This window comes from Callorhinchus milii, unplaced genomic scaffold (genome assembly GCF_018977255.1).
Source record: "Callorhinchus milii isolate IMCB2004 unplaced genomic scaffold, IMCB_Cmil_1.0 Scaffold8, whole genome shotgun sequence".
Classification (NCBI taxonomy): Eukaryota; Metazoa; Chordata; class Chondrichthyes; order Chimaeriformes; family Callorhinchidae; genus Callorhinchus; species Callorhinchus milii.
In genome coordinates this window covers 1,757,966-1,782,308 of record NW_024704749.1, presented here as the reverse complement: position 1 = coordinate 1,782,308, position 24,343 = coordinate 1,757,966, and the positions used below count along the sequence as shown (strand labels likewise).

The 24,343-nt window shown below is 46.2% G+C and overlaps 1 protein-coding gene and 1 non-coding gene across 6 annotated transcripts in view; one reads left to right on the top strand and one right to left on the bottom strand.

Annotated features, from left to right (window-relative positions):
- Positions 1-24,343, top strand: part of depdc5 (DEP domain containing 5, GATOR1 subcomplex subunit) — a gene marked incomplete at its 5' end in the record, with an annotated part of 73,270 nt that overhangs the window by 26,746 nt on the left and 22,181 nt on the right. For 2 of the 5 annotated variants that reach the window (XM_007908724.2, XM_042337295.1), the window contains 11 exon segments: positions 2,331-2,367; positions 3,385-3,511; positions 3,833-4,047; positions 5,463-5,666; positions 5,975-6,110; positions 9,628-9,725; positions 11,837-11,887; positions 13,676-13,832; positions 21,466-21,626; positions 22,296-22,413; positions 23,023-23,190. In XM_007908724.2, coding sequence (XP_007906915.1) covers positions 2,331-2,367; positions 3,385-3,511; positions 3,833-4,047; positions 5,463-5,666; positions 5,975-6,110; positions 9,628-9,725; positions 11,837-11,887; positions 13,676-13,832; positions 21,466-21,626; positions 22,296-22,413; positions 23,023-23,190 — 1,472 coding nt within the window. 5 annotated transcript variants of the gene reach the window in all.
- trnat-cgu lies at positions 15,143-15,220 on the bottom strand. The gene has a single exon. It is a non-coding gene; the product is annotated as a tRNA-Thr (tRNA).

Here is a 24,343-nt window from a genome sequence, read left to right as displayed (position 1 = left end):
AATATGAGAAACTCACTCAGTGGGAAGAATAAAAGCGTTGATATGTGTTAACCAGACAATTGAAGTCAGGCATCATCTTCATTGTTGCAATGCAGAGTACTGCTGCAAGGTGGTCATCAGTCATCATAGATCTATGTTTTGATTTATTAAATTTCATCACAGAAAATGTCTCTTCACATATGTATGTGATCCAAACTGCACAAGCATCCTCCGGGCATGAGCCTTTATTTTTAGATTGGTATATTCATTAAGAGAGGTGTAGAAACTAGGAGCGGCACTGATTTGAATTGCTCTGCATGACTCCGCATGACAGGTCATTTTCGATCATATTGAAATCCTGGAATCAGCGAGAAAATTCGGCATGTAAGGCAAGTAGTGACAAAGTATACTTTTTAAGGTTTTGATCGCAAACAGTAATCTGCTGCAAAGTTGGAAAGTGGACGAACAGCCTGTTTCCTCTGATGCGATAAAAGAAATAATTTTGTCATAAATGACTTGACGCTGCAATACAAATCATGCACAAAGCTCCCCTTCCGTTGCAGTTTTGAATTCAGTTCATTCACGTGGCCCATGATATCAACGGCAAATGTGAAATCAGAGAGACAATTCGCATCATTCAGCTGTGGGAAATACAAATCTCTTTGTTTCATGTCCAAAAATCAATCAATCTCTGTTCTCAGTTCCCACACTCTTTTCAAGACCTTTCCTATACTAAGCCATCTTACATTGGTGTGATGCAGAACATCCGTGTGCTCGGATTCCAATTCCTCAAGCAGAGTTATAAATTGCCTGTGATTTAATCCTCTTACCCGAATGTAGTTGAAACACTTTTGTGACTGTGTCCACGACATTGCTTAGTTTTAGAACACTCTTACAGAGGACCTCTTGGTGGATAATGCAGTGTAGAAAAACAATATTCTGTTCTGGATTTGTTTCTTTGACTTGATCTTGAATTCTTTCAGTAACCCAACATTTTTGCCTGTCAGATTTGGGCTTCCATCGGTGGTCACATTCACCAATCTTTTCCACTCCACTTCTAATTTTAAGATACACATATTTACTGCCTCCAAAAAGTCTTCTCCAGTTGTCGTAATTTTCATTGACTGCATTGATGCCAATTCTTCTGTGAACTCAAAATGTTTGGTGATACCTCAAATAAAAAATTATCAACTGGTCTTTGACATCACAACTCTCATCAAGTGCCAGTGAAAAACATGCAAAATTGTTTACTTTATTTTGTATCTGCAGATACAGGTTCTCAGAGATATCCTCGACACGTCTCACAATAGTTTGCCTTGACAAGCTAATGTTCTCAAACTGTTTTTTCTTGTCTGGGTATAAAATCGAGGCAGAGTCAACCATACATTCCTTTATAAATTCTCCTTCAGAGAATGGTTTGCTGTTCTTGGCGGTTTTGTGTGCAATTATGTAACTCACTCTTGTAATCTCATCCTGGGACGCAAATTATTTTGTGAAAATGCTTTGCTCTTTTTGCATTCGAACAACCATCTCATCGGCTTTCTTTCCTTTTTCTTCAGCAGAAATGTTCTTATATTTGCAAGCGTGTTTGCTCTCAAAATGGTGATTCAAGTTGTAATCTTTGAGCACTTTCCTTGCAAATTAAGCACACAGCTTTTCCACCCATACTGGCAAAAAAAAATTTAGAAACCCATTAATTGTTGAATATTCGGCCTTCAGCGTCCACTTTCCGCTTCTTTGATAAACTCATTTTAAAATAACGTCCTCTTCAGTGAAAGAATCATTTGGGGGGCCGGATATGGCCCCCGGGCCGTATTTTGTCCACCCTGTGCTAGGGTGTGAAGGGATTTGTACGGTAATGGTGAGGACTTTGAAATCCATCCATAGGGGAGCCTAGCAAAGATTTGTAGTGATGGGATTGTGGAGTTTGGTGTGTGTGTGTGTGAGGATTGCAAGTGGTGGAATTTTGTAGGAGCCAGAAATTGTTGGTGGTGGAACTGGAGCGAGGAGTGTGTTTGAGAAATTGAGTGAGCAGATAACAAAGGTGTACATGAGGGTTTTGGCGGGAATTGAAGTGAGATGGGGACAGAAGCGGTTAATGAAGCCAAGATTAAGGGAAATGGGCTGGGTCAGGGATCGAATGCGAGGAATGACACGACCTTGACACCGTTTTAAAATGCATTTATTTTAAAATGTAGGTTTTTCTTGCTGCAACGTCAAAATTCAGATTACAAGCCCTGCTCTGAATATGGATTTCTCATGTAAAGCCGTTTTGCTATTAAATGTAAATCTGCTCAGGATTTGCCGATCTTTCTCCCCAGCCTTATTCTGTGTGTTTCCATGTTTCTTAGGCACCGGGAGAGAAAAGCAGGAACAACAAAGATAGCAGTGAGTTCTTTTACCTTCCCCCTCTCTTCTGTCGCCATAGAAACAGCAAACGTCCTGCTGCGGCAGAATGTTGCACTTAATGCTCAGTGAGGATAAATCTGTCAAAATTAAGGTTGAATGTAAAGTTAGGACTTCATAAGTTCCACAGTGATGGTGTTGCTGCTGTTGGGTTTCCTCAAGCTTTTAGGCACTCACTTCCACTACTTACTGTAGAGTGGTACTATTGCGTACTGTCGCAGAGACTCAAAATTACGGCACAGTTACGTTCTTTTTGGTCAGCCAGGTGTGCCATCGCCAACAAAAACAGAAGTCGCTGGCAACACTCAGCAGGTCAGGCAGCATCTATGGAGAAAGGAAAATGAGTCAACGTTTCGTCAGAAGGGTCGTGGACCCGAAACGTTGACTCACTTTCCTCTCTCCATAGATGCTGCCTGACCTACTGAGTGTTCCCAGCGACGTCTGTTTTTGTTTCAGATTTCCAGTGTCTGCAGAATTTTGCATTTTGTGAGCCATCGCCATGCTTAAGTATCCAAACTAGATGGATTTCCTCCTATGTATGGAAATTTCCCTGTGTCTGGAATGGAATGAAGACTCTCCCTGGAGGAATGCACTCTGCTTACCAACCCTAGGTTAGCAAGAGCCAAGGAGTGTGCGATGGGGTAACTACTGGAGAGTTCATCCGTTTCTCTCATTAAGCATCCTTTGTTGTTCAAAGCACTGATCAGAAGTCACCTAGGTTCAGTTAGTAGCCAAATAGCCTCATCTCTGAGTCAAAATTGAAATTTAATTGAAAACTTGAGCTTTAATCATCATCCCAGTATCTTCGTGTTTGTGACTTGTTTCTGGTTCATTCATTCAAAGAGATTTTACAACGTCCCTAAAGAGCTGACGAGGGGTATTGGGAGTAGAGCTCAAAGGAATATTCTAATCTCTACGACTGTAGGAAGAGGCACTAAATGTCCCACCGTGCTGTTTATTTTCTCTGTTGCTCACATTGACGCATCTGTTTCCCTTCAGCGGTAAGTGCCAATAGTCCCAAAGAGTCAGAGAACAGCCTCCCTATCCAGGTGGACTATGACGCCTACGATGCTCAGGTGTTTCGGTTGCCTGGACCCTCTCGTGCCCAACGGCCTACCTCTTTCAGGTGAGTGTCGGACTCTTTTTCCAGAGCCCTTTAATTTACACTTTGGGAGGTTATGATTACCTTTTAAAGTATTTTGTATCATTTTCCTATCTTGACAATACTGTGTCTCGATCGTGCCTTCGGTCGCCCATCTACCCCTACCCTCCCCACCCTCCAACCTTCCTGATCCCAACCACCAGCTCAGGTGCGGATCACTGACTGTCCAGCACCTTGGGACGTCCTCCTGAGGTGAAAGGCGCTGTGTAAGATGTCATTTTGTATTGTATCTAGCACCATCCAAGCAGCATCACGTAATTTACTCTGTATCCTTTCAAACTCCAGAACTATTCGAGAAAGCCACACGAGGAAGAGTTCCAGCTCCTACGACGCCTCGAGCAGCCCCCCCCACCACAGCAGGACCCTGCCCTTGGAGGAGGTCCGCAGTCAGGCGTCTGACGACAGCTCTCTGGGAAAGATCTCAAACATTCTCCTGATACCGAGGCCTCATCTTCACCAGTATGAAGTCAGCAGCTCTCTGGGGTACACGAGTACACGTGGTAAGGAACAGGGTTGCGTTCTTATTTTTTTAAAAATTCCCCTCTTCAAACTTCCAAGGCCTTACACCCACCCCCACCCCCACCCCACCCCTGGGAATCCAGCCGAGAGTCAGAGACAACAATAGATCCCGCCCACCCTCCACCGAGTGTCTGCCGATGTTGTCCCGGGTCACCAGCTATAATGTGACGTGAGGCAGAGCCACTGCTGATGCCCTTCTCTTGTGGCCTCTGGAGGCGAAGGCTTTATAAGTAGGAAATGGTCTTTGTCTGGTATTCTTCTTGTCTTTGAGCAATCAAAAGAAAACACAGGGTGACCAAAAAGTTGTGATGCCGCGACTGTGTCTAACCAGCCTTAAAGGAATTATGATATTTTTGTGTTAAATATTAATAAGTTAATTAATAATCTTCAATTATTAATCCATAATAATTATCTATTATCTTTTCTAGGTCTCTGGAAAAGATAATAGATAATTAGATAATAGGGCAGTTGGCACGACTTTTTGATCACCCTGCAACAACAACAACAAGATTACATTTGTATAGCGCCTTTCATGTCGGGAGGACGTCCCAAGGCGCTGGACAGAGTACAGCATTTCAGACCCATTTGCAGTTCTCTTTAATAGGGATTTTTCTCTTGATTTAAGTGTCAACTCGGCTCAGTTGCTCAGTCCTCCTGCCTCTGATGATTGTGAGTTCGAAACAGTGTCAGAAGTTTTGAACTCAAGACTGACACTCCAGGAAGCGCACAACTTTTTGTCGGAGATGCCACCCTCCGGATAATAATAATAATAATCCTTGCATTTGATACAGCGGCTTAAGGCCGGTCTCAAGACCCTTCCCTTCGACCGTGCCTTTGGTCGCCCTCCCACCTCTCTGCCTTTCCTCACCCCTAAACCACCCCTCCCCCATGCTCGGGCCCCGACACCTGACTGTTCACGCTTTCGGATGTCCTCTCGACGTGAAAGACGCTCTATAAATGTCATGTTGTTGTTATCGCGCCTTCTAGACGTCTCAAAGCGCTTCACAGGATATACTGTAAAGTGTAGTGACTGCATATTTGTGGGTGAAACGCAGCAGCCAATTACGTCCCACACACACACACATACACGCAGCCGTGGATTGAAATGACCAAATTATTATTTTTTTTTTTTTGGGATGAGACTTTCAACCAAGCGCCTGCTTCTTTAAGCGCTCTGAGACGCTACGCTGCCTGGAGGGAGCTATATAAGTGCAAGTTGTTGTTGTGCCTCCTGTCTGTTCAGGTGGGCATTTAAAAAAAAATTCCCAAAAATTGGAAGAAGTGAATGGAATTTCTCTCGAGATCGATCCCAGCCAACAATCCCAGAAATGCATCCAAGTTGTTGTTGTGGTTGATGTTGTTGGCCGCTCCGCTAACTCTGAGCTCGGCATTGTAGATATCCTGGAGAGGATGATGGATTCTCGGCAGAGGGACTCCAGTGCCCCCGGGCGCTTCCACGTGGGCAGCGCTGAGTCCATGCTCCACATTCGCCCGGGCGGCTACACCCCACAGCGGGCACTCATCAACCCATTTGCCCCCTCCCGGATGCCGATGAAACTGACATCGAACCGCAGGAGGTGGATGCACACCTTCCCAGTGGGTGAGTTGGTTTGACTGTCTCTCAACCCCTTCACACAGCAGGTGGCAGACTCTTACTGCTTGCCGCAGGACATATGCATCATCAACAACAACAAATGGCATTTATACAGCAGCCTTTCACGTCAGGTGGGACGTCCCAAGGTGCTGGACAGTCTGGGATCCGCACCCGAGCTGGTGGTTGGGATCAGGAAGGGGTGGAGGGCAGGTGGGGTAGGAGGTAGACCAAAGGCGCGGTCGAAGAGGAGGGTCTTGAGACGGGTCTCGAAGGAAGGCAAGGGAGGGAAAATTCTTATATTATGTCGTACGTAGGTCCGTCTGGAGAAGCTATTCAGATCCATCACCAGACCAGACAACATATGGCGGAGCTACAGGGCAGCAGCACGAGGGATCCCACACAGTCTTCAGCAGAGCTGCTGGAGCTGGCTTACCATGAAGCGACTGGCAGGTGGGTGCTCGTGGTACTGACAGCTCCTGACACCTGTGCTCGCCAACTCTGCTCTTCATGTCTCGGTGTGTGCACACTCTGCTGTGCTTCAGCAACTCTGCTCTGGCCTGAGTACCTGCAAGGCAGACTTATTTTTAGTGCAGGAAGCCGGCTGGCTTTAATAAATAATATAATAATAATCCTTGCATTTGATATAGTGCTTTTCACATCTTCTGGACGTCTCAAAGCGCTTCACAGAATATACGGTAAAGTGAATTGACTGTATATTTGTGGGCGAAACGCGACAGCCAATTGTACACAGCAATGTCCCACAAACAGTCGTGGATTGAAGTGACCAAACTATTACTGTTTTTTTCTTGAGGGATTATTATCAGGTGTGTGGAGTAAGGAAACTTGCCCACGGTTTTGCCCCCTGCCGGGAATCAAACCCGGGAATCAAACGCTTGCAAGGCGAGCGCTCTAACCACTGAGCTACAGGACTCCACAAACACCAATGACTGGTGACATTGGCATTACCAGTCATGTGAACGGTGATTTCACATCAATAATAATCTTTGCATTTGGTATAGCTTTGCCGTATCTTGTCGGAAGGACAACAACAAACAACAAAATTACATTTGTAAAGCGCTTTTCACATCGGGAGGACGTCCCAAGGCACTGGACAGAGTTTCAGACCCGAGCTGAGGGTCGCGGTGGGGGAGGTGGAAGGGCAGGGGATGAAGCTGGGAGATCGAAAGCACGATCGAAGAGGAGGGTCTTGAAGGTGGCAAAGGAGGGGGCGAGACGGAGGGACTGCGGGATGGAGTTCCAGAAGTTAGGAACAGAGTGGCGGAAGGCCCGCCCGCTGATAGTGGGGTGAGCAAGGCGGGAAACGTGAAGCAGGCCGGAGCCCACTGAGTGGAGGGAGCAAACAGGATGGAAGGGGGTTAGGAGGTCGGAGAGGTCGGGGGGAGTAAGACTGGAGGGCTTTGAAGGTGAGGTGAAGCCAATGGAGTCGAGCGAGGATGGGGGTGATAGGGTCACTGAAGGTAGCTGTGAAGCTCCCAAAGTGTTTTCTGACATGGCAGGTCATGAGGGTCCGATCCCCCTGTCCGTGGTGGGTGTGGGGATATTTACAGCTCTGGGTGACACAGCCTCCTGTCTGCTGGACGTGGGTTTAGTGCAGAATAGAGTCAGCAGAGAGCAGAGAGCGGCACAGAAATGGACTCGTGACAGTCGGTCATTGCTTTCTGCCTCTGCAACATTTATCGAATGTGTCATCTCCCACACCCAATAATGGCAACACACACACCGTACACACACACACTGTACACACACACCGTACACACCCACACACATACCATACATACACACACCCACACACATACCGTACACACACCCGCATGCACCCACACGCACACCCGCACGCATGCGCGCGCACACCAGCACACAAACCAGCACACACACCGTACACACACCCACATGCACACACACCCCGCACAGACACGCGCACACACACTCACATGCACGTATACACACCCACGCACCCTCTTGCACCCGTTGGCACCCGCGCACGCGTACCCACACACACCTGCATATACCACAACAACTTTTATTTATATAGTGCCCTTCACATGGGGTCAGGTAGCAGAGCGCTTAAACATACATGCACGCGCACACCCCCTGAAGTCCACATCTAGATTATGCGATGACGTCCTGTGCAAATGAGGCAGAGGGAGGGGTGGTGATCAGCGATACAGGCTGAGGGGCAGTGTCTGTCCACATTCTGCCTTGCCTTCTGACAGAAGCACTAGCTAAACACTACAAATCTGTCACTGCAGATTAAATCACTGTATCGTCGGGTAAAGGTTAATTGAATGCCCTCCAGTGTCCTTTACAACGCATTTCCTTGCTCTTGAATGGTAAATGCACAATCCAAAACAATCTTTCTAATAAAGAAATATGGCATGAAAGTGCAGGCCGCCTCGGGTTACATTAATATCTCCCAATTTACAGTCATTTGTGAACAAGTAAGTAAATGGCTCAGAAGCCCATCCCTTAGGGCTGTGAAGAGAAGATGCTGGAAAGGCATAACTCTTGATGAACTTGAAACACGGACCATACTTCCTGTTTCAGGCACTAACTAATCTGCCATACGTTTCCAGCTTTTCTGTTTCTATAACATTTTATTAACCTTTTTTTAAAAAAAAATCATTTGGTCAATTCAATCCGCGACTGTCTGTGGGACGCTGCTGTGTGCAATTGGCTGCCGCATTTCGCCCACAAAATATACAGTCAATTCACTTTACAGTATATTCTGCGAAGCGCTACGAGACGTCTCGAAGACATGATAAGGCGCTATATCAAATGCCAGGATTATTATAATTATAATAGCACAGAAGGAGGCTATTTGCCCCTCGTATCCCTTTCAAAGAACTGTCCATTTAGTCCCAATCCCCTGCGTTTTTCCCCACACCCTCTATTCTAGTTCACTCCAGTGCAGTGCTGGGGGGAGGACTGCATTGTTGGAAGTTCTATCCTTCAGATGAGACATCAGACCGAGACGTCTTCTGTGTAACAACAAAAATAGGGAAGTTGTGAAGCAGATTGAGAGTTTTCATTGTACACTTGAACCCCTTCCCAAAGTGACTTGGGAAGTTCTCCTGCTCGAGGGGCACTATATAAATTCATGTTGTTGTTGTTGGGATCCCGTCGGCCTGATCAGGTGGATATTGAAGATCCCGTGACCCTATTTGAAATTGGAAAGGAGTTTCTCCCAGTTTCCTGACTAAAAGTCCCTCAAAAATAAAATTGGTCATTCACTTCATGGCCTTTTGTGAGAAATTGCTGTGTGGAAATTGACTTCCACGTTCGCTTACAAAATACGCAGTCACTACACTCCCGGAATGCGGTTTAGCGGTGTTGCAACAATGTGACGAGGCGTTATATTAAATGCACGGATTATTATTGATAAATATGGGTTCTGCTTCAAATGCTGTGTTTGTTAGAGCATTTCTTGCTTAATCACTCTCTTGAGAGAAGAAAATCTCTCCCTTACTTGTTGGTGATGACCTTAACTGTATGCCCGCTAGTTACCAGCATTTGCAAATTTCAGTTTCGAAAGCATTCGGATTTTCATTTCCAGCTACTCCCTCCGAGCTTGGTATGATTGCTTCATTAATAATGGATGTTCTCTGGGTTATAGCGCAGTCTGTGCAAGACTAATGTGTACCATCACGAGCAGGGCCAGGCTGGTTGCAAGAGGAGCCAGCAGTGTTTACGCACAGTGCTTGTAAATTTTTATGCCCATTTGTTCCTCCGGGGCTTTATAAATTAACAAATGTGTTTATCTGTTGGTTTCTTTAGCTTTCGATTCGGCTCATTTAAAAAAAAACATGCTCTGCATCCCTTGTGAAAGATTTGTGTTGTATCTGACCAACTCCACCTTGAACCACGAACAAGTGAAAGATCGTTAAATGCCAAAAGTGAATTACTAATGCGCTCCGTAAACATTCTCTTGTTTATCGGTTGCTCTCAGGCGGAATGCAATGAAGCAAGCAGCGGAGGCTTTATCTTTCCTGGGGTGTGCAGGGATGGATGAGTTTGCCACCAGCCCAGCCAGCAGTCACAGTGCAGGTGAGAGCCAGCTAGCACATGGGATCGTGATCCCTTTGTACCGCGTTGGTTTCACAAACCCGTGAAACAAGAAGAGGAACGATTCCAATTAAAATTCATTCTGGATGCAGACAACAACAACAACAACTTGCATTTATATAGTGCCCTCCACGCAGGGTAGTATCTCAACGCGCTTAACAGTGGCGGAGCCTGACTCCGTGCCGGGGGGGAGGGAGGAGGTGGCCATAAGCACGGTTGAACAGGAATGTTTTCAGGCGGAACTTGAAAGAGGGGAGAGAGGGGGGCAACACAGAGGGATTGAGGGAAGAGTGTTTCAGAGTTTTGGGGTGTAGTGGCTGAAAGCCCGACCTCCGATGGTGGGGCGGAGGGTGTGAGGGACGAACAGGAGCCGGTGCCAGTCGAGCGGAGGTGCTGGGTGGTGGATTGGGGAGTGAGGAGGCCGGAGAGGGAGGGAGGGACCAGGGAGGGAAGGGATTTGAACACGAGAGTGAGGATCTTGAAGTCGATCTGTTCGGTGATGGGGAGCCAGTGGAGCCTGGGCCAGAACTGGTGAGATGTGGGTGTGGAGTTTGGTTCGGGTCAGTATGTGGGCGGCAGAGTCTGAATGAGCTGATCTTGTGAATGGTGGAGCTGGGGAGACCGGCGAGGAGTGCGTTGGAGTAATCCAAGCGGGAGGTGACAAATACATGCACAAGGGTTTCAGCTGCATTTGCGGTAAGGTACGGTTGGAGGGGGGCAATGTGACGGAGGTGGAAGAAGGTGGTCCTGGTCAGGGACCAGATGTGGGGAAGGAAGGACAGCTGGGGGTTGAACCGGACGCCTAGGTTGCGCACTGGTTCGGTGAGTCTGAGAGAAAGGAGGTTGAGGAGTTTAGATCCACAGGAGTGAAGGCATTGATGGGAGCAAAGGAGTATGGCTTCCGTCTTGTCCATATTCAGCAGCAGGACGTTTACACTCATCCAGGCCCTGATGTCTGCCAGACAAGCTGATAGAACATCGGGGACCTGGAGTTGGTACTGGAGGAGGCAAAGTAGATTTGTGTGTCATGTGTCATCCGCATACACATGGAAGACACTCTCTAATGTTGAACACGACAGTGCAGAGCTGGTCCACAGTGCAGTTCAACCTCCTCAGACCCCTCTACAATATCAATGAAAATTTTGGGTCATTCTTTCCCCCATCTCCCCTCCCTCCCCACCTCGGGTGTCAGCCAGTTCTGACTGTTAAGCGCTACGGGACTCTACCCCGCGTGAAGGGCGCTATATAAATGCAAGTTGTTGTTGTTGTTAAGCTCTTTGCTGCTTCCTCCCAACGTGAAAGGCTCTTTACAAATGTAATTTTGTATTGTATATTTGTTCCTTGTCTGTTCTTCGGTTGCCCCGTTTCTCCCTGTGTGATGTAACCTTCTCCCAGAGCTCTGCTCACGTTATCCTCGCTGTGCATGCGGGGCCTGGGATAAGTCTACCTCTATCCCTGTAGCGAATACATTTAGCTTTTACTCTGAATTTTGCTGTGAAGCCAAGGTTCAGATCAGGAGCTCACCGTGTGCAGAGATGTGAGGGCAAACCATGCCCCAGCCCTCTGGAGTCCCGCTATGGGTAGAATATGTATTAACCATGAGATTTGCCTGTTCTTGTAGCTGTGGGGAAGAATCTTGAACAGAAATTATTCCCGTTGAAGACTCCTGTCCCTGGTGCTAATGCACACGTTAAATAAACCCCAAAATAACATGTGACTGGGTTCACAAACACTTTGTGGTATAGACTGAATAGGTGAAACTTGATGGAATATATTCATAGTAATAATAATAATAATCCTTGCATTTGATATAGCACCTTATTACCTTGTGGAGATGTATAGTAAAATATTGCTTCTTTGCTTCTGTGGTTGAGTCATTGTGGTTTAATGTTCAGGATTTGGTTTGTTGTTGTGATGAGCCGAGGGACTGCCAGTTCTTGTCCAACCTGTGAGTGAGTGGGAGGGAGGGAACGTGTGTCACAGCTGTGACTGAAATCCGGAAGCAGTGAGGTATAAGTTGAACAATGTCTCAGGCACGGTGTCGCCCAGCTGCCTCTTAAATCACTGACTAACACAGTCTCTGTTTGTTCCAGGGACTCCTCAAGTGTCATCTTATGAGGATCCTTCGACCAGCCCTGACCCAAGTGAGTCTCAGACTCGTCAGAGCAGACTGAGAGCTCTGGAAATGTACCATTCCAGACACAGGGAGGTTTCCACGTGTAGGTGACAGTATACACGGACCTCTGAATCTGGCTTGTGTATGCTTAAGCACAGTGATGAGTTTCTGTAGCTGTCTCTACATTTACGCCTTTACATAATAACTTGAGTTTACAGTTCAACCGGCGGGAATAAATTGGTGATTTTTAATGTTTCAAAACCTGTTTGGAATCGTTGAACACTTTGAAAGGATCAGGTTTTCATCTGTATTAAAAAGGAAATCAATTCAGTTCCAAAAGAGGATTGAGAAAGAAAACTTTCTCAGAACAATACTTTTGGATGCAGTTAGTAAGGAGAAAAATCAGCCAGGGTTTCCCCTCTTGACCATTTGTTGCTGGACTGTGTGGACATTGACTCAGGACAGTGGCAAGCATGGCTGTCGAACAACTAGGTTTTACATGACCTGCAATTGAAGAGGGTAAATTCAGAACAAATCTGCGGAAACTACTTCAGTGAGCGAGTAGTAAACGTATGGAACAGGCTCCCTAGGGAAACAGATGGTGGAAGCAGAAAGTGTTGTTTGTTTCAAGAACAAATTAGATAGATTTCTGCTAAAAAAAATAATAGCTTGGGCTACAGTATATAGTTTGGGACACAATATGTCAAGCGACAGCCATGATGGTGGAAGGCAAACTATTGATGGACCATCATCTTTTGCCAGCAAATTCTTACATTCTTACTACTTCGGAGCCCTCAGCACAAAAGAGAATTAAATGGGGAGATTAGCAAATATAAATGACTTTTTTTTTGGTGCTGATGACTTAGAAATACATAAAATATGTTGGGTTATGCTTAACACAAATACTGACCCTCGAGATGGCTGGTGTTCAAATAAGTCGCTGTGTAATGTAACGAAAATCCATCAATTGCACTAACATCTCTAGCAAAATATTGTTATCGTATTTTAGTTAATATCCATTCATTGCTGCAGGTAAACCATTGAATGTTGAATGCTGAACGAGGGATGTGTGTGCGTGCGTGTTTGTGTGTGTGCCTGTGGCGATTTTGACTTGCACATAACAATTGTGTAATGTCTGATGTCTGTCTTCACTGTTGTGACCAGGAAGTCTCACACCCATCATCAGATACATTGTTGAGCTTATTCGGTGAGCTTCTGTCCAGGTCCTGGTGTAGCTAGCGGCAGGAAAACCCAGCTGACCGTTGTCCTGAATGTTAATTATTTATTTGATGCTGAATGTATTTTATCATTTCTGTTTTTTTTCTCCTTTTATTTTGGCCATTTGTGATCTGAATCTTCCTGGCATGGTATGTGGCAGTATCCTGTGTTGTGTAGATGTGAAAGAATGGGTGGTATATAGTGAAGCTTCACTCTAACTATTCCCCCCCTCCCTTCCCATCCCGCTAATTCGTAGCATATAATTATAATGTAATTTACCACTAAATAATCCCTCATCTTGTTTTGCTATCAATTCATTTAAATCCCAGTCATTCGATAACCACCTTTAGGTTGGATTTTTGCTGTTAAATTCTGTATATGGATGTAAATTGTCTGCATGCATGTTAAATTTGAATATAAAAGAACCTTTTTACTTTTTTAACAGCTAATCATTTCTTTCTCTCTTTATTCTCACTTTTCCTGCAATCGATGGCTTCACCTCCTGTCCTTACCCTCTTATTCCCTGTCCTGGATATCCGTGCCCCTGTGATTTCTGACCTGCTGAATGAAGTTCTGATGCTGTCTGCTCCCCCTGTAGTGCCCAGTTTCTGTTGCACAGTGGGTGTCGATTGGAAATCTCTCACCACACCTGCCTGTTTGCCACTCACCACGGACTACTTCCCAGACCGGCAGAGTTTGCAGAATGACTACACAGAGGGCTGTTACGATCTCCTCCCAGAGACTGATATCGACAGGTATGTTATGTCATCTCAACAATGTCTTGCTTTGTATTTTTTAAAAAAATCTTGTTCAAAGGCAATTGGCCAGGATTTAAAATATCCAGTGGATCAGAGCTGGGTGATAACAATGCCCGACTGCACCAGGCTGTGCAGGGAACAATCAGCTATTGTTATAAAAACAGAAGTCCCTGGGAACACTCAGCAGGTCAGGCAGCATCTATGGAGAGCGAGTTAATGTTTAGGGTCAATGACGTTGGGGGGGATGTTGGAAGGGAGAAGATTGTATAAGGACAAGCAGAGAAGGGACAGGGAAAGAAAGACAAAGGAAACATCTAGGTGGAGGACAGGAGATGATGAGATCATTGATTAGCTATTCTTGATCTTTATCTAGTGATATTGTGTGGAAAGTGTTTCTGTATGTCAAGTGAGGATAGGACTGGCTGCGTTCAGCAATGACACTATTCCCTCCTCTCTCTCAATCTTGTCCTCTCACATTTGCAGCCATTTGCACATTTGCAGCCTGGTCTCACGCACAAAGATGAGTCACTTGATTGCGGTCTCCGAGGGCAGCCTGGAATACTCCAGGACCAGTTGTTTCCTTGAGAAAAATGAAGGGGAAACATTCAGTTCCTACATTTATTTATCTTGATTTCCATTCGAGTCACTTTGTCGGCGTAGATTTGAAAATAGTTTTTTGCTGTGATGTGCTTGCAACCTTATTGTTCCACAGAGGTCCAAGTCAAACACAGACCAGTTTACTCAATATCACTTGCCTTGTGTTGACTTCCCAATCCTGTGGAGCGATCTTCGAGTTCCAGGAGTATCTGACACTCCCACCTGCTCAGCCACATTACATCCAAATCTCTTACATTTCGAGGATTGTTCAGGACTTTGCTGGCTGACCCCAGAATGTGGATGTTGGATCTGCCTCCAGCTGTCGTCTGTTTCCTCCAGCAGGTGGAAGCATTTTACTGCAAATGTTGTGAGGTCCTTTGCTGCAGTGAGCACAGATACAATGATAATGATTGCGTTTGATACAGCGCTTTATCATGTTTTCGAGACATCGCAAAGTGCTTCGCAGAGTATACTGTAATGTGAATTGACGGTATATTTTAGGCTCGAAACGCAGCAGCCAATTGCGCACAGCAGCGTCCCACAAACAGTCGTGGATTGAGCGACCAAATTTTTTTTAATATATTTTATTTTTGAAGGGATTATCACCCCCAGAAAAGCGGTCCGCCAATCAGCTAACAACCGGATTCCTACTTTACTGCTAGGTAAACAGAGGCTTGTGTTGTGTGGAGTAAGGAAACTTGCCCATCGTTTTGCTCTGCCCGCCTGGGAATCGAACCCAGGTCCTCTCGCTCACGAAGCGAGTGCTCTAACCATTGAGCTACAGAACTCCAGACTCAGCCTGACGAGACAGTGAGAAATGTCTAGAATAGCCGCATACTCTGGCTGATTTTATCGTGCACTTTCTCCCATGTAAATGTAAGCATCTCCCATGTGACTGCAATTGTTAATTTTCTCCAGACTTTTGAATAATGAGGCACCTCATCCTCACCTACAAGGCCATTCACGGCCTCGCTCCCTCCTACCTCTCCGACCTACTATCCCCCTACCTACCTGCCCGTACCCTCCGTTCCTCTGGCTCCGGACTGCTCCACATCCCCCGCCCCAACCGCCCTACCATCGGTGGCCGGGCCTTCAGCCTCTCAGCCCCGAGGCTCTGGAACTCTATCCCCCAGTGCCTTCGCCGCTTCCTCCCTTTCCTCCTTCAAGGCCGGTCTCAACAACAACAACAACAACAAGATTCCATTTATAAAGCGCCTTTCACGTCAGGAGGACGTCCCAAGGCGCTGCACAGTTGGGTCATGACCCGAGCAGGGGGGAAATGGTCAGGGTGAGGGGAGGGAAGGGATGGAGCGAGGAGGGGGAAATGGTCAGGGTAAGGGGAGGGAAGGGAGGGAGCGAGGAGGGGGAAGAGAGTCGAGAGGGGAGCTGAAGGCTCGGTCAAAGAGAAAGGTTTTGAGACCGGCCTTGAAGGAGGAAAGGGAGGAAGCGGCGAAGGCACTGGGGGATAGAGTTCCAGAGCCTCGGGGCTGAGAGGCTGAAGGCCCGACCACCGATGGTAGGGCGATTGGGGCGGGGGACGTGGAGCAGACCGGAGCCAGAGGAACGGAGGGTACGGGCAGGTAGGTAGGGGATAGTAGGTCGGAGAGGTAGGAGGGAGCGAGGCCGTGAATGGCCTTGTAGGTGAGGATGAGGATCTTGAATTCGATCCTCTGGGGGATGGGGAGCCAGTGGAGGCGAGCGAGGGTGGGAGTGATGTGGTCGCGGTGTCTGGTGCGGGACAGTACACGAGCTGCAGAGTTCTGAATGACCTGCAGTGTGGAGGGAGGTGGCGGGAAGGCCGGCGAGGAGAGAGTTCCCATAGTCCAGCCTTGAGGTGATAAAGGCGTGGACCAGGGTTTCAGCAGCGTGAGGGGTGAGGTAGTGCCGTAGTCTGGCGATGTTCCGGAGGTGATGGAAGGCGGTGCCAGTTGTGGTGCGGATGTGAGGGAGAAAGGACAGCTCAGGGTCGAACAAAACGCCGAGGTTCCTGACTGGCTTTGAGAGGTGGAGAGTGCAGCCTTGGATGCTGATGGTGTCAGCGCCTCAAGACCTTTCTCTTCAGCCGTGCCTTCACCTCGACTCTCGACTCTCTACCCCCCTCTTCGCTCCCTCCCTTCCCTCCCCTCACACTGACCATTTCCCCCCAATGCTCAGGTCCTGACCCAACTGTACAGCGCCTTGGGACGTCCTCCCGATGTGAAAGGTGCTCTATAAATGGAATCTTGTTGTTGGAGTAGGTGCTGATTCTGACCTCCCCTTCCATCGCTTCAGCCCAGCCTCTGTGCCCCTCCCTCCCCTCCAACCCAGCCTCTGTGCCCCGCGCATTAAACATTTCACCTCAAATATTGTGGTCTTTTACTAAATTGACTGAACGTTTGACTGATTTTTCGCCATCAAAATATACAATCAATTCACTTTACACTAAATTCTGTGAAGCGCTTTGAGACGTCTCGGCATATAAGGCACTATATCAAATGCAAGGATTAGTATTATTCTTCCATAATTAGTTACTTCTGACCATTTCTTAGGTCAGTTTCTGAACAAAAGGATATTGAGTAGATTGGTTGCTTTACAATGGCCAAAAAGCACAGATAGGGTGAATACCATCAGGATAGGGTTGCCTGGAATGCAGTGAATGTTTGAATGCACCAGCTGGGCTGGTTACTGTGGACTCACTCCATGCTTCAGGATTTATCGTTGGTAATGAATTATAGCGTCATTAAGTGTAATCCAAAGGAATTGCCACACATAGTATTTCAGTAAGAGCTGCTTATGCTGCTTTGCTGGTGGGTGTCAGATCCTGTGTCAGATTGATTATAATTACACTTTATAACCCCCTGAACACAAAACAATCAGGAATCTAGAACAGGTGATTCAGAGTAGCTTCAGCTATCATATCTGAGATCGAATGTCAGCCTGGCTCAGCTGGTAGCACTCTTACCTACAAGTCAGAAGGTTGTGATGGTCGAGTTGCTTTTTGGGGGTAATGATCCCTTCAAAAAACAAAATTTGGTCACTCAATCCACGACTGTCTGTAGGATGCTGCTGTGCGTTTTGCCCACAAAATACACAGTCAATTCACTTTACAGTATATTCAGTGAAGCGCTTTGCGATATCTGAAAGATGTTATCAGGTGCTATATCAAATGCAAGTATTATTATTTTTGCGGGTTTAAGACCTAGCTTGGGATTTTCAGCTCACCATGTGGGCTGACACACTGGTGTAGTCCTGGGGAGAGCTGTATCCTTTAGATGAGATGTTACACTGAGGTCTCCTGCCTGTTAAGGTGGTCATCATAAATCCCATGGCACATTTTGAATGATGAGGAGGTATCCTGACTGATGATGGATGGCTCAGGTAGAATTGGTCATTTAGATCATGGCTATTTGTGGAACATTGCTCTATGCAATTGACTGTTGCATTTGCCTACAAATACAGTCACTACACAGTACATATACAGTAACTCTTGTAACTTGAAGTGATAAAATGCTGTATCAATGCAAGGATTATTATTATTATGGGATGGTGTGTATGTTCATCTGTGAAAGGCGATATACAAATGTAATTTTGTATTGTATTTTTTAATACGACACGACATTCAGATCAATTTACCCTGTGGTCCCAGCACTTTGTTCTTTACAAAATCTCCTGTATATACAAACAAGATTTCTTAGCAGATTGCAGCCAATATCCATGACGTGGCTAGAATATTTGTGTCCTAATGTGTTGATCAGGCATCTAAGAACCTCAGACTGCCTCAGGCTATCAGCAACCGTGCATCAATACATCTGCTTGTCCCCGTGACAAAGTGCATAACAGGTGCTGGGCTCCTCAGAGACTTGTGTGAGTCATACGTACATCAGTGGGCTACGGATTACTTTCAATCTATTTTTGTAAGTGATACGTAACGGTAGCAAAATTAGTTACCGTGCCAGCTGGCGAGGGCGTGGCTGCGCCCTGCACCCCCACCGTGGTCTGGCTGGGTAACGTCATGTACTTCTGTCGATTTGTTTGTTCAGTAGTGAGTGGGGAAACACTGGAGGACACTGGAGCGGTAATGTTAAAAAAAAATACTGCAGATGTTGGAAATCTGAAATAAAAACCGAAGTGGCTGGGAACACTCAGCAGGTCAGGCAGCATCTATGGCGAGAGGAAAGTGAGTTAACATTTCACCTCGTGTTTTTCTCTCCATAGATGCTGCCTGACCTGTTGGGTGTTCCCAGCCACTTCTGTGTTTATTGCAGAGTGTCGTGTCCAGGCTTTGGCAGTCAGCGAGTGGCAGAATGTGGTCTGGTGTGAGCGCTTCTCACCTGTGCCATTGAGGCTGCAAAGCCGGGGTACATCCTAATCCTAACACTCAGCGAGGGAATATAAAGGGGACATAAACTCCTGATGCCCAATTCCTAATCAACATCACAAGAGGTCGGCTGCCTGCTCCCCTCGTGCCTGAGCTCTTCGGGGCGCTACCCCAAGGGAAGGGCACTAAACGCAAGTTGTTGTTGAGTGCAGGAATTCAGCCTGAGGGTGGAGACAGTCATTAATAGGCACCACGGTGTGACCTGACTGTAACCAACAGAATATATAAGCTGCATATCACATGCTTTGTTATGATCATTTGCGGAAGATTTGGTCAATCCCTACAAGAGGAAGGAAGGTCTACGGGGAGCGCTGCTGTTTATAGTCGTCCTATTGGCGCTGCTGTTTATAGTCATCCTATTGCTTTTTCGACCATTGGTGAAATATCATCCTGTTTTGATGACGTCTCTCCAGGGTGTCCTCTCTGAGGAATTCTCTCCCAGGTGAGGGGGCAGGGAAGGCGAACCTTTCTCTCCTCTGCCTGCCATTGGGGTAGAGGGGGGTTTGGGGCGGAGAGAGGAGCCACGTGAGCCCTGCTGGGACACGAGCCACAAGCTGCTCCGACTCCCGGTCACTAAGTCACATCAGTCTCACAAACCCCCAGCCAGGACCTCCACATAGACGTGACATTCTCTAGTTCTTTTGTGATGGTTTCACGCAGCCTGGGGAATGGTGCAGTACTGGAGCTAATTCCTAATTCCATTTACCCTCCCTATCCCCATATCCCTTAATCTCTCTATCCTTTAGAAATCTATCAACCTCAGTCTTGAATATGTTCAAGGACTGAGCATTATTATTATTATTATTATCCACAGCCTTCTTGGGTAGATAATTCCACAAATTCACTACCCTCTGAGTGAAGAAATGTTTCCTCAACTCAGTTCGAAAATCCTTAATCTTGAGACTATGACCCTAGTTTTAGATTCTCCAACCAGGGGAAACAGTCTCACAGCATCTACCCTGTCAAGACCCTTAAGAATCTTATAGGTTTCTATAAGATCACCTCTAATTCTTCTATATTCTAGAGAATATAGGCCTAGTTTACTCAACCAATCCTCATAGGTCAACCCCCTCATCCCAGGAACCAACCTAGTGAATCTACGCTGCACCCCCTCTAAGGTGAGTATGTCCTTGCTTAAATAAGGAGACCAAAACTGCACACAATATTCTAGATGTGGTCTCACCAAGGCCTTGTACAACTGCAGCAAGACTTCCCTACTCTTGTACTCTAATCCTTTTCCAACGAACGCCAACATGCCATTAGCTTCCTAGTTGCTTGCTGTACCTGCATACTAACTTTTTGTGACTGGTGTACAAGGACACCCAACTCCCTCTGAGCACCAACACTACCTAGTCTCTTCCCCTCTAGAAAATAATCCGCTTTTCTATTTTTACTACCTAGGTGAATAACTTCACACTTCCCCACATTATACTCCCATCTGCCACCTTCTTGCCCACTCACCTCGCCTGTCTATTTCCCTTTGCATTCTTCGTGTGTCGTCCTCACAGCTTACTCTCCCACCTATCTTCATATCGTCCGTGAATTTAGATATGTTAAGTTCAATTTCCTCATCTAAATCATTGATATAGACTGTAAATAATTGAGGCCCAAGCACTGATCCTTGTGGCACTTCACTAGTCACATCCTGCCAATCTGAGAAGGACCCGTTTATCCCTACTCTCTGTTTTCTTCCTGTTGGCCACTCTCCAATCCATGCTAATATATTACCTTTAATTCCATGGGCTCTAATCTAATGCAACAGCCTTTTATGTGTCACCTTGTCGAATGCCTTCTGGAAATCCAAATACACCACATCTACTGGTTCCCCCCATCTAAGTTACATCCTCAAAAAACTCTTATAAGATTTGTTAAACATGATTTCCCTTTCGTAGTCATGTTGACTCAGCCTAATCATGTTATGATTTTCTAAGTACCCCACGATGACGTCCCTAATTAAGGACTCTAGAATTTTCCCTACCACCGATGTCAGACTGTAGTTTTCCATTTTTTGTCTCCCACCTTCTTAAATATCGGCATTACGTTTGCAATCTTCGAATCAATGGGAACCATTCCAGAATCCAGGGAATTTTGGAAGATCAAAAACAAAGCATCCACTATCTCTGCAGCCACCTCTTTTAAAACCCTCGGATGCCGGCCATCAGGGCCAGGGGATTTATTGGTTTTTAATCCTATCAATTTCGCTAGTACTATTGCTTTACTGATGTTCATTTCTTTAAGTTCCTCACTAACATTAGCCTACAGGTTCCCCTCTATTTTCGGTAAGTAGGAACCCGGTTGTTAATTGACTGTCGGATCGCTTTTCCGGTGTAATAATCCCTCCCCCCCACTGCCCTAAAAGTATAATAATAATAATTTGGTTACTCAATCCACGACTGTTTGTGGGATGCTGTTGTGCGCAATTGGCTGCCGCGTTTTGTCCACAAAGAACACAGTCATGCCACTTCACAGTATATTATATTATTATTATATCTTGTGAAGCGCTTTGAAACGTCTCGATGACGTGATAAGGCGCAATATCAAATGCAAGGATTATTATTATTATAAAGGCATTTGGTGCTTCCTAACTCACTGGGGATTGTGCGCTAATAGGAGGTTGGCAAGAGAAAGATGAAACCTGAAGTGCATTACAACACATTTTCGCTTCCATATTTGTAGGAGAGATGAAGATGGGCCACTGATGACAGCTCAGCAAGTGTTCGAGGAGTTCATTTGTCAGCGCCTCATGCAGGGCTATCAGATTATTGTTCAGCCCAAGAATAAACTGTCGACTGCAGTTGCCTCGGCTCCCCTGAGCAGCAGCCCCCTCTACACACGTGGTAAGGAAATCCAAGGCTTGCTTGATCAAGCTGTTAATCCTTGTCTACAAAATAGACAGTCACTTCACAGTAAATCCTGTGAAGCGCTTTGAAACGTCTTTCTGATGCAAAAGACACAATATCAAATGCAAGGATTATTATTATTACTATTATTCCTTTAAAAAAAACGAAGGAAATTCCTTCAGGGGAATGGAATGATTTTGTAGAATCAGAATTATACAGCACAGAAGGAGGCTATTCGGCCCATCGTGTCTATGTCGGCTCTTTGAAAGAGCTTCCAAATCAATCCCACTCTCGGGCACCCAATGGCATTATTTGGACATCAAGCACTCCCAGATCAGGTACAGCACAGCCAGCGACACTAGGGAAGCCTCTCGGTTCTTCAGCAATTTCTAAATTGACGTCTCAAAGCGCTTCACAAAATATACTGTAAAATGGATTTGCAGTGTATTTTGTGGGCGAAATGCGTAGCAATATTAATTGCCGTTATTATTGATTTAGAATATTCTTTCAGATCTTATAGATAATAATAATCTTATTAGTAATAATAATAATTATTATTTTATAGATAATAATCATTTTATTATAATAATAATAATTATTATTATAGAGTGACTAAGTTAGCTCCCTGAGCTGCTCAGACCCCCATGTGCTCTTGTTTGTTTGTAGGTCTGGTGTCCAGGAACAAGCTGGAGGAGGAGATCCAATACTGGTTGAGTATGGGGCGCACTTTCCATAAGGTCTGCCTGAAGGACAAGATAATAACAGTCACCCGTTACCTGCCTAAGTGAGTGCGACATGTTTCATTCACCTCTGATAGACGGCATCTGTTTGTCATGTAGAGCAGTGGAGCCAACTCATTGCAGTGTTTGATGGGAGTCCCTTAGCTCAGTAGTTAGAGCACTCGCCTCGCAAGCAAGAGAACCTGGGTGTGTTTCCTGGGCTGAGCAAAGCGTTGGGCAAGTTTCCTTACTCCACACACTTCTGTTTACCCAGCAGTAAGTAGGAACTCGGTTGTTAGTCGATTGGCGGATCGCTTTTCTGGGGGTAATAATCCCTTCAAAAAAAAATAATAATAATTTGGTCACTCAATCCACGAATGTTTGTGGGACGCTGCTGTGCACAATTGGCTGCCGAGTTTCGCCCACAAAGATACAGTCAATTCACTATATTGTATATTCTGTGAAGCGCTTTGAGACGTCTAGAAGACATGATGAGGCTCTATGTTAAATGCAAGGATTATTATTATTATGGTGAGTTCTGTTGGAGAGCAGTGTAGCTGCAAGTAGCACACTGGCTCTCTGTTGGGGGACTGGGGGAGAGAGATTCTAACAGGACTTGACAAAACTGTAACCTGTGCCAATACTCTTGTTGATAATCGCTTTGCCTTGTGCAGGTACCCCTACGAATCTGCTCTGATCCAGTACAGCTACAGCCTCTGCCCACCGCACATCAGCACGGAGTTTGTGTCGTGCTGGGTGGAGTTCTCCCACGAGCGTCTGGAGGAGTACAAGTGGAATTACCTGGATCAGTACATCTGCTCGGCAGGCTCCGAGGACTTCAGGTACGTGGACATGAGCTGCCAGAGAGGCTGTGTTCTGCTGTGGGACAACAGCAGGGAAGATTGTGGAGCAGGTTGAGAGTTTACATTGTCAACTTGAACCCCTTCCCAAAGTGACTTGATGCCATCCTGCCTGAAGGGCGCTATGTTAATGCGAGTTGTTGTTGTTATTTTTCGCCCACAAAACATACAGTCAATTCACTTTACAGTGTATCCTGTGAAGCGCTTTGAGACGTCTCGAAGACATGATAAGGCACTGTATCAAATGTAAGGATTATTATTATTTAACCCAATGGTAAAGGCATTCTATCTGCTCGCATACGGTGCTGTTGTGGACACGGGAGCTTCTTTATAAGGAGGTCATTGGGGTGTCCATAAAATGCTAACCTGCCTTGTAACGAAGCTACGAGAGTTGGCGTCACTGTGTACGCACGGCCGGGTCAGCTTGTTTTCCCGCAGCAACCTTGCCGATATCACTTCCTGTGTACTGCCCGTGCACAAAACGGGAAGTGATGTCGGCAGCGATCTGATGACTGGGAAGTCAGCCATTTTGAGCACCCAGGAAGGCAAGATGGCCAACATCCGAGTCATCAGATCTCTGCTGACACCACTTCCTACGTGTTGCATGTGCAGAAAATGCTGGTGGCGAGTCTCAAATGATCCGGAAAACAACCATTTCAGCACAATAGTCACTCGGTGACCAGGAAGCACACCTGCGTCATAACCGAGTCAGAGCTATTAAGTAATGCACCAAAACACCCCAATATAAAATAGTTTTTTTTTGGTCACTGGTCAGAGCACGTCTCAAAGCACTTCACTCTCCACCTCACTAAGCCTGTCCGGAATCTTGTTTGACCCTCAATTAGTCACTCAATCCGTGACCGTTTGTGGGTCACTGCTGTGCACAATTGGCTGCTGCATTTCACCCACCAAATGCAGTCAATTCACTTTACAGTATATTCTGGAAAGCCAGGGGAGTCTGATGAGGATGGGGGTGATAGGGTCACGGATTCTGGTGCGGGAGAGGACATGGGCTGCAGAGTTCTGCAGCCTTTGGAGGGAGAGCTGGGGAGGCCGACAAGCAAGGAGTTTGCATAGTTGAGCCTGGATGTAATGAAGGAGTGTACGAGGGTTTCGCCGGCCTGCGGTGTGAGTC